The 11,126-nt window shown below is 37.7% G+C and overlaps 1 protein-coding gene across 1 annotated transcript; it reads left to right on the top strand.

Annotated features, from left to right (window-relative positions):
- On the top strand, positions 1 to 2,531 carry LOC120291790 (putative protein TPRXL). Its single transcript, XM_039309526.1, has 2 exons — positions 1 to 1,209; positions 2,328 to 2,531. The coding sequence occupies exon 1, from the start codon at positions 241 to 243 to the stop codon at positions 1,015 to 1,017; it is 777 nt and encodes a 258-aa protein (XP_039165460.1). The 5' UTR covers positions 1 to 240; the 3' UTR covers positions 1,018 to 1,209; positions 2,328 to 2,531.
- Positions 2,532 to 11,126: the final 8,595 nt, after the last annotated feature.

Raw genomic sequence — 11,126 nt, 5'->3', positions numbered from 1 at the left:
CTCTCTCTCCGCGTGCGAACTTCCCCACCCGCACATTCTTCTTTAGTTTTCTCTCTCTCTCTTAGCTGCCCACCGACAGCTTTCCCCCTGCAGAAATTCAACCTCACCTTTTTATCTTTGACCAAGCTTGCACTTATCCAAGAAACAAATATCTCTCCCTCACGTCTTCTGCTTTCTTTAATTTGCTTGGACGGAAGCAAACCTGCAGAAGCGGCCCCATGATTCCTCTTCTCCTCTACCATGGTCGCACTCACGCATGCCTCATCCCCACCGAAGCCACCACTTGTCTGCAGCTCATCTTCCCCGAGTCAAACCAGCGGGTTCTCCAGCGAAGCCTCCCTCAATTTCTTCGCATCTTCATCATCTGCTGCAGCTTCACTCACCGAAGCATCCACCAGAGTCAATCAACAGAGCCGGTTTGTTGACTTCTTCGCTGGCTCTCTTCCATTCGGCCCACAACCCACCGAAGCATCGCCCTTACACCTTCAGCTTATGAAGCCAGCTTCTGCCGAGTCTACTCCAGCGAACTTCTTCCAGGACGTTGACTTTCGTGGCTTCTTGGACGTGCGCCCCTCCGCCAGCAACGCTAGCTGCCATCCCCTCGTGCAGCTCGACTCCACCGAATTCCCTCAGCCAAACATCCGCGTGAGTTCCCCAACCGAAGCTGCTGCCTCGACCATGTCTTCAGTTCCACCGAAACCCAGCAGCTCACGTCATCTTCTCACCCGCGAGCTCAGCAGCTCTCCAGCGAAGCCCTGCGGGTCCAGCAGCTGCTTCCATCTTTGCGGTTTCTTTGCTCATGTCAGCCCCTCTCGAAGACGAGCCACCGAAGCAGCTTCATCTTCACGTGTCTTCAGCGGATTGAATTCTTCAGCTGCTTCAGTCTTCACTCGCTCGTGCGAGCAGCCCAGCCACAAGTCCAACAGCCCAGCGAACTTCTCTCGGGCCCAATTGATGCCAAAGTTTAGTCCTCAAAGATTCGCAGCAGTCCAGCAATTTCAGCCCATAATTCTGTGAAATCCAGCAAATTCTTTTAAGGTCCAAGCCCGCAAAGTCAGGCCCACCGAATCAGTGGACTCAGCCCAGCTCGAGCAGCGAGCTTGTAGGCCGATTTCGGCCCCGATTTGACCCCGGTTGGCGGACTCGCTTTGGAGAGAATCGAGCCTTGTCGCGTGCTCGTCGATTTGATCCGATCAAATCTTTAATCAAGTGAGTTTTACTCACTAATGCTTTATTAATTATGTCTTAAGGTTGGTTAGATTTAATTACATGCACTTAGGTGGTTAGATTAGGTTAGAACAAGCAATTTAGTGACTTAATGATGCATGTTAGGTGGTTAGACCTAGCTATTAGCAAGTAGAAATGTTTGGTTATTTATTGAATGCATCTCGGGATTTTTCCTGACCCGTTTCAGGGCTCCAATAAGGCAATATAGGCCTAAATTGGATTTTTAATGTTTATTTATTTATTTTCGAAATTTATTTATTTAATTAATTATTTTTCCGAAATTCAACCGGGATGGCCGGTGACCGGAATTCCGTGCTGATTGTCGTGGTGCAGTCCGTTTATTTATTTGAGCTCTACGTTGTGTGGAATTGAATTTATTGTGGAATTTTAGGAATTGTCCTAAATTGTTTGTTATTGAGTATTTGATTGGTAATGGCTAAGCATGGGTATATAGCGCCAGTACGTTGATGGGCTATATAGTAGGGAGAATGGTGAGACCAATCAGGTACGATATTATTGGACATACGTGGTTCGGTGATGGGAAGTATCACTGGCGAAAACGGCGCCTTAAAAACGCACGTAAATGACTTATAGACAAACGTGGTTCGGTGATTATGGGAATATCACTGGTGAAAACGGCGCCTTAAAGAACGCACGATGTTGTTCATAGCCGATGTCACCTTGGCGAAAACGGCGCCTTTGAAAGGACACGTGGTTCGGTGATCAGGTTATCATTTGAAACGGCGCCTTAAAAACGCACGCGGTGTCGGTGATCGGTATGTCATTGCGAAAACGACGCCCGAGAAACACATGTGATTTGGTGAATGAGTACACCTGAGAAAGCGTGGTATGAGTGGGAATGACCTAGAGAGGTCTAATTGACATGTAATCGACTTAGTCGATTGATCAATGCTTGATCGGATGTGAATTGTTTGAATACTTGTGTTTAACCTTGAATTGCGGAGTTGAACCGAGGCCAAGGTAAGTCCTCGACTCGTGTTGTGCTTAGGCAACCGTATGGTGTATTAGTTTACTAATCGAGTCGTAGGGGTAGGACTCACGAGACGTGTGATCTCACGGTTATTGAATAACCATTTCAGGACCCTGAGGAAAAGCTGAGGAGGAAGAACCTGAAGGGGAGAAAGTATTTTGAAGTAGAAGATGATCCGAGAGGATCTTGAGTACAACCTGGATGTGGATTGAGATCCCATCCCTTTGTGCACCCTGTCTTAGTGTAGATAGGTGTGAGACTTTTATGTTGTAAATAGTATTGTAAATATACTATGAGTTGTCTGTTAATGAAAGTGTGGTTATGAATTTCAATACGAAAAATATGGCCTACTTTCCTATCCCATCGTTTTATTATGCAGGGATAATTTATATGCTTCCGCATGTGCTTAATATATAAAAGGGTCAGCGATGATCCCTGGACGTCGCTATTAATCGACCAAGTTAAGGGATGTGTGCGTGCCTGAGGATCGGGGCGTGACAATATCTCTCCAAACATGTCATATTTTCTGCAGTACAATCCCACATGTCCCGTCCCATAAAGCTTAATCCATTAAATTGTTGAGCCATAGAATTCATGAGCAACTATAGAAATTATTCGTGGATTCAAATCAATAACTGCTTGTAAAAACTCCCCATTGTAAGAGATAAAGCCCCACGTTATAATCATTCTAAACAAAATCAATCGACAACTAATTTTCTATTCTTATGCACATTTACTTTCTTCTTTAATTTTCCAGCAAATGTACCGTTTTAGCATCTTCATATTTTCCTACCTTCAATGATTCTCGCAGCTTTTAATTTCCAATACGTGCACTTCAATTTCTTTACTTCCATAGCCATTTACATTCCTGTCTAGAATCAACAGAGAATCTATTTTTCCTCAATATTCATCGATCCGATTCATCTATTGATACTTACACTTTTTGGTGAAACACTAGCCTCATTGTTTGTACTGGTCAATGTTGGGAGTTGAAGTCGTGTCGAGCGTCCTAATTATTCCACAAACATGTGTTACTTTTTCTTTTCTTTTTTTCACTTATGGATTTTGATGTTATAACTTCCAAACGAAGAGTGTGAAGAGTGGAAATTAGAGAATCATAGTCTGCATGCTCTGTAATTTATTTTCCAAAAAAACCGATCAGTTTTTGTAAGAAAAGAGTCATTGCGTGACAGTAGATTTTCAATTATTCGATGGACATTAATTCTCGTACATGTGTAAGGTGACAATCGATAAGGAAAGGTCTAAGACACGCTTGATGGTGATGGATCTATATCTCTCCAAACATGTCATATTTTCTGCAGTACAATCCCACATGTCCCGTCCCATAAAGCTTAATCCATTAAATTGTTGAGCCATAGAATTCATGAGCAACTATAGAAATTATTCGTGGATTCAAATCAATAACTGCTTGTAAAAACTCCCCATTGTAAGAGATAAAGCCCCACGTTATAATCATTCTAAACAAAATCAATCGACAACTAATTTTCTATTCTTATGCACATTTACTTTCTTCTTTAATTTTCCAGCAAATGTACCGTTTTAGCATCTTCATATTTTCCTACCTTCAATGATTCTCGCAGCTTTTAATTTCCAATACGTGCACTTCAATTTCTTTACTTCCATAGCCATTTACATTCCTGTCTAGAATCAACAGAGAATCTATTTTTCCTCAATATTCATCGATCCGATTCATCTATTGATACTTACACTTTTTGGTGAAACACTAGCCTCATTGTTTGTACTGGTCAATGTTGGGAGTTGAAGTCGTGTCGAGCGTCCTAATTATTCCACAAACATGTGTTACTTTTTCTTTTCTTTTTTTCACTTATGGATTTTGATGTTATAACTTCCAAACGAAGAGTGTGTGAAGAGTGGAAATTAGAGAATCATAGTCTGCATGCTCTGTAATTTATTTTCCAAAAAAAATCCGATCAGTTTTTGTAAGAAAAGAGTCATTGCGTGACAGTAGATTTTCAATTATTCGATGGACATTAATTCTCGTACATGTGTAAGGTGACAATCGATAAGGAAAGGTCTAAGACACGCTTGATGGTGATGGATCTATATCTCTCCAAACATGTCATTTTCTGCAGTACAATCCCACATGTCCCGTCCCATAAAGCTTAATCCATTAAATTGTTGAGCCATAGAATTCATGAGCAACTATAGAAATTATTCGTGGATTCAAATCAATAACTGCTTGTAAAAACTCCCCCATTGTAAGAGATAAAGCCCCACGTTATAATCATTCTAAACAAAATCAATCGACAACTAATTTTCTATTCTTATGCACATTTACTTTCTTCTTTAATTTTCCAGCAAATGTACCGTTTTAGCATCTTCATATTTTCCTACCTTCAATGATTCTCGCAGCTTTTAATTTCCAATACGTGCACTTCAATTTCTTTACTTCCATAGCCATTTACATTCCTGTCTAGAATCAACAGAGAATCTATTTTTCCTCAATATTCATCGATCCGATTCATCTATTGATACTTACACTTTTTGGTGAAACACTAGCCTCATTGTTTGTACTGGTCAATGTTGGGAGTTGAAGTCGTGTCGAGCGTCCTAATTATTCCACAAACATGTGTTACTTTTTCTTTTCTTTTTTTCACTTATGGATTTTGATGTTATAACTTCCAAACGAAGAGTGTGTGAAGAGTGGAAATTAGAGAATCATAGTCTGCATGCTCTGTAATTTATTTTCCAAAAAAAATCCGATCAGTTTTTGTAAGAAAAGAGTCATTGCGTGACAGTAGATTTTCAATTATTCGATGGACATTAATTCTCGTACATGTGTAAGGTGACAATCGATAAGGAAAGGTCTAAGACACGCTTGATGGTGATGGATCTATATCTCTCCAAACATGTCATATTTTCTGCAGTACAATCCCACATGTCCCGTCCCATAAAGCTTAATCCATTAAATTGTTGAGCCATAGAATTCATGAGCAACTATAGAAATTATTCGTGGATTCAAATCAATAACTGCTTGTAAAAACTCCCCATTGTAAGAGATAAAGCCCCACGTTATAATCATTCTAAACAAAATCAATCGACAACTAATTTTCTATTCTTATGCACATTTACTTTCTTCTTTAATTTTCCAGCAAATGTACCGTTTTAGCATCTTCATATTTTCCTACCTTCAATGATTCTCGCAGCTTTTAATTTCCAATACGTGCACTTCAATTTCTTTACTTCCATAGCCATTTACATTCCTGTCTAGAATCAACAGAGAATCTATTTTTCCTCAATATTCATCGATCCGATTCATCTATTGATACTTACACTTTTTGGTGAAACACTAGCCTCATTGTTTGTACTAGTCAATGTTTGGAATTGAAGTCGTGTCGAGCGTCCTAATTATTCCACAAACATGTGTTACTTTTTCTTTTTTTTTCACTTATGGATTTTGATGTTATTAGTTCCAAATGAAAAGTGTGTGAAGAGTGGAAATTAAAGAATCATAGTATGCATGCTCTGTAATTTATTTTCCACAAAAAAAAAAAAAAAAAAAATCCGATCAATTATTGCAAGAAAAGAACTATTTTGTGACAACAGATTTTCAATTAATCGATGGACATTAATTCTTGTACATGTGTAAGGTGACAATCGATAGGGAAAGGTTTAAGACACACTTGATAGTGATGCATTTGTATCTCTCCAAATATGTCCTATTGTGTGCAGTACAATCCCACATGTACTGTCCCATAAAGCTTAATCCATTAAATTGTGAGCCATAGAATTCATGAGCAACTATAGAAATTATTCGTGGATTCAAATTCTTGTAAAGACTACCCCATGGTAAGAGATAAAGCCCCACGTTATAATCATTCTAAACAAAATCAATCGACAACTAATTTTCTATTCTTATGCGCATTTACTCTCTTCTTTAATTTTCCAGCAAATGTACCGTTTTAGCATCATCATATTTTCCTACCTTCAATGATTCTCGCAGCTTTTAATTTCCAATACGTGCTCTTCAATTTCTTTACTTCCATAGCCATTTACATTCCTGTCTCTTATCAACAGAGAATCTATTTTTCCTCAATATTCATCGATCCGATTCATCTATTGATACTTACACTTTTTGGTGAAACACTAGCCTCATTGTTTGTACTAGTCAATGTTTGGAGTTGAAGTCGTGTCGAGCGTCCTAATTATTCCACAAACATGTGTTGCTTTTTTTTTTTTAATCACTAATGGATTTTGATGTTATAACTTCCAAATGAAGAGTGTGTGAAGAGTGGAAATTAGAGTCATAATCTGCATGCTCCGTAATTTATTTTCCAAAAAAAAAAAAAATCTGATCAGTTATTGCAAGATAAGAGTTATTGTGTGACAATAGATTCTCAATTATTCGATGGACATTTATCCTCGTACAGGTGCAAGGTGACAATTGATAAGGAAAAGTCTAAGACACGCTTGATGGTGATGGATCTATACCTCTCCAAGCATGTCCTATTATGGGCAGTACAATCCTAGATGCTTGTCCCATAATGCTTAATCCTTGAAATTGTGAGCCACATGATTCATAAGCATCTCTATATAAATCTTCATTGCTCTAAAGTATCTCAATTTGCCAATTGGAGCACCTCTCGCCAAAAATAACGATGCTGATGTGAAATTGACACCCTAGATATCTAGAAGTGAGTGCACACATAAACTCAATTGGTCCTTTTCTAATTTTTTTTCTAGTTAACAATAGGATAAGTTAAAATTGTAATCAAATGCTAAAACTTGTCAAAATAATGTAATTAAGTCCTACGTGCTCTATTATTTTTTTCCCAAAAAAGATCCAATCAGTTACCACAAGAAAAGAATTTTTGTGAAGGTGAGTGATGACAGATTTTCAATTATTCAATGGAAATTAATCCCTGTACGTGCATAAGGTGACAATCGATAAGGATGACAATCGATAAGAAAAGGTCTAAGACACACATGATGGTGATGGATTTGTATATCTCCAAACACGTCCTATCATGTGCAGTACAATCCTAGATGCTTGTCCCATAATGCTTAATCCTTGAAATTGTGAGCCACATAATTCATAAGCTAAGTAGCACCGACACTGACACACAACACGTGACACGACACTCCGACACGTCGTTTCTCAAAAACAGAATCACACGTTAGACACGTTGTATATTACATATATATTTTTATATATACATAATAAATTATTATTTTTATGATTATTTCAATCAAATTAATTTGAATCAAATTCATAAATAAATAATTAATTAAAAAGTCTAGAATTAATTTACATTAAAAACATTAATCCACTATTTATTAATATCATTCATTGTTTTAATTTGACAAATTCAACCATATTTCAATAATTCATAAAACTTGGAGAAAAAGTAAGCAATCTATATTCTGGACTCGCATGTTAGATATGTCGGAAGAGGAGAAAAAAAATTAAGGGGTGAATTGTGTATCACGGGAAGTGAGAGTCGGAAGAGAAGAAAATACTAGATTTGTCTTCTTTCTCCATTTATTATTTTTATTATTGTATTTTATTTTTTTCACATATAAATATTTTGGCCCATCTCATTTATCAATTTTTAGAATTGACTCGATATCTAATCACGTGCCGGAAAACTCATATGTTGGAATTCCAACTCGAGTGTCGGAAAGTGTCAAGAAAGTTGACCAAGATCGGATTTTTCAACACGTGTTGACCGGGTCCCAAAAGTGTTAGGGACATACGTCGAAGTGTCATCCGACACGACACGAAAGCTCTTGAGAGTGTTGGTGCTTCATAGTTCATAAGTATCTCCAGATCTATAGTCATTGCTCTAAAATATCTCAATTTACCAATTGGAGCACTTCTCGCCAAAAATAAGGATGCTGATGTGAAACCGACACCCTAGATATCTAGAAGTGATGGCGCACATAAACCTCAGTCGGTCCTTTTATAATATTTTCTAGTTAAAAATAGGATAAATTGAAATTAAACAATGCAAAAACAAGTGGCACGCATTCACATTTCAAATAATTGCACACGTAAATTTAATCTAGAAAAATTTACTTCCATCAACTTCTCCCATAGCTACACCATTTGCACTAGCACTGGCCTCCATAGCACCGCCATCGATTTGAGCATTTTTCTTGCAAGCGTAACCACCTCGATCCGAGCACTGGCCTACATCAATTCTAAAATTTGTCGAAAAGTGCAACCAAATCATAAAATTTTCAAAAAGTATAATAAGATCTGAGAACTTGTCAAAGTTGTGTAATCGAGTTCCTTTGTCAACTTTCTATAATTTCACTGACAAAAAATGCCGACGTGATTATATTAATTACTTTTGATATGACCAAAGCAGAAACTACTACAAATGAAACTAAGAAAAATAAAAGAACACAAAAATTTACGTGAAAACTCTTGTGGGAAAAAACTACAGGGAGAAAAAGAAAAATCTACTATGGAAATTTAAGGATTATCGAAGGTGGCTCGAAAAATCTTAAGAATCTTTTTATCACTCACTTTAAACCTAATAACTTGGGAAAAATAATATTTATATTGCTCCATACGAGGGGGCGCAATCCTTGCACCTTTGCCGAGGATTAGTGCTGAGGTACTGGCTTGGGCCTCAACCAACACTAAACTTCACTTTGTTTTTATCAAGTCGGGTTGTCGCAAATTTCAATTTAAGTATCGAAACTCAATATAGGTTGAATATAGGTTGAATGCCTGGGAACACAATTCAAGATATTCTCAACAATTTCTTGAGACACGCGGCATCCACTAAGCACCACATCAAATAACCAAACTTTTAGGAAAAAAAATTAAAGAAAGAAAGAGATAGTAAAAGTAAAATAAGAATCCTTACCAAAAAAAAAAGTAAAATAAGAAAAAGGGAAAATGTTCGAACAAAAGGCTAATAATGAAAAGAAAGGGGAAAAAAAGAAGCAAGAACTCCGCTTCTGGTTTCCCAAAGAAACAGCGGTTTCGATTCCTGCGAGCGAAAGTTGAGATTGAAGGGAATGAATCTCTTCTGAACCCCGGAGATCGCCTACGGACACTTCTTGGATCAGTTTTACATATGAAAGGCTCCACTATTCTGCCATGGCTGTGGTAGGATTGGCCACTGCCGCTACAGCTGTACCTTCATCACGGATGCTGCGTCGACGGAGAAATGCTCTCGAACTTGCGGGCTGAGTCCAACCTTTTTCTACATCGACCCAGTTCAGTCGGTTCCATTTCGCAATTTTGATAAGGAACACTAAAAATTTGAAAAAGACTTCGTACGCTCGCGAACATAGCAATAAACCAAAAAAAAAAAAAAAAAGTTCAAGAGGAAGGTGTAGATGTCTACGCTAGGGCAACGACATCATCCTCTCTTTTTTCTGGTCTGATTTCGCCTTCTATCAAGGAGGAGCTTTGCAATAGTTCCCAATAAAAACCCCATGTGGAAGGAAAATGGCGAAGGAGAAGGGGAGTCATCTTCATGCAAGTGCAAGATCTTGCCCCTTTTTTAGTTTTTGTTCTTTTTTCCCCTATCATCCTTTTCTATTCATTTTTTTTAATTTTAAAATTTTATCTTTTTAAATTTTCGATTTTTTTTTCTAATGTGGCACTTGATAGATGCATGTATCTTAATAAAATAATAAGCCAATTTGAACTGATTGGTGGAAGGACCTAATTGTATCATTTTGACGAATCTTAGAACTCAATTACATTTTTGCATCAATGATCATGCATAATGTTCGTGACAAGGCAACCAAAATTTCCTTAATTAGGTTTTCATCTATTATTAGTCGGTAGCTCGACCCATAAGAATATTCTAAATTAGTATGCTCATATCTACATGCCCTCAATGGATTTACAAAGACACTAAGCATAATTAACCTTAATCTCCAAAAATCCACAATTAAAATCAAAACCCTTCTCACAATTCAGGTTTAATAACCAAATCACAACATTTCAAATCAAAACCCTTCTCACAATTCAGGTTTAATAACCAAATCACAACATTTCACCATTCGATACACACACACACACACACACACACACATATATATATATATATCAAAGCGCCTCAAAACCACATTCATAAATGATAAACTTTTTGTGATTCTTTCATAGAAGGTTTCACAGACCATTTACAAGCAATCGGTTCAAACTGAAGTTAAAGGATGACTCCCCATTTTAAACAAACAAAACGGCAGTAAATGTTCGATCCTATTTTATGCAACAATAGATGCAATTTCTTAACTTATAACAAATTTAATCCATATCGTTTTCAAAATATAAAAACACAAAAAAGAAATAGTATCACTCATATGAGAAAGCGAAAACCAGCAGGAGTCGTCCCCACAAACGACGCCAAATACTTATTTGTAATTATAAAGGGAAACCCATTTGCAAGTTGAACTAGAAACACAGTGGTTTTGTTCCTTTCGCTTTATCCGTTTTGTCCTTATCGAGTCTCTGGTCCTATAAATTTCTGGCTCGATCGACCAAACCCTTCGACAATCATCAGCATTTCCGCTCCTGATTGAACAAATACATGCACAACAGTTTCAGCACGATGGCTCTCACCTCCCTCCTCCTCCACCTCCTCCTCCTCCTCTCTTCTCTCCATGTCAGTAATTTGTCAAGCTTTCACTCTCCATGCGTACCCAACTGCTCATCTCTCTCTCTCTCTCTCTCTCTCTCTGTGTTTTCATGCAAAGACAGGGCTATATGTTTAATTCGATATCTCGCGCTTAATTAGTATACACTTCTTACCTAAGAATTGCTGAAAAATTTTGCGGCCATTTACTCCATTGGCAATTACTTCTCATCCATTATTTGTTAACCCAATCTCTCTATACTGGTTTAGAGTGCACAGGCTATCGGATCAAATGGGGAGCCCAGGCTTTATAAGAACTA

Source organism: Eucalyptus grandis, chromosome 1, assembly GCF_016545825.1.
Source record: "Eucalyptus grandis isolate ANBG69807.140 chromosome 1, ASM1654582v1, whole genome shotgun sequence".
In the NCBI taxonomy this organism is placed as follows: Eukaryota; Viridiplantae; Streptophyta; class Magnoliopsida; order Myrtales; family Myrtaceae; genus Eucalyptus; species Eucalyptus grandis.
The sequence above is the reverse complement of the archived record's forward strand: the minus strand, read 5'-3'. Positions and strand labels throughout refer to the sequence as shown.

What these genes read in the sequence shown, in the direction of transcription:
- LOC120291790 (XM_039309526.1), top strand. Translation starts at nt 241, where the DNA reads ATGGTCGCACTCACGCATGCCTCATCCCCACCGAAGCCACCACTTGTC.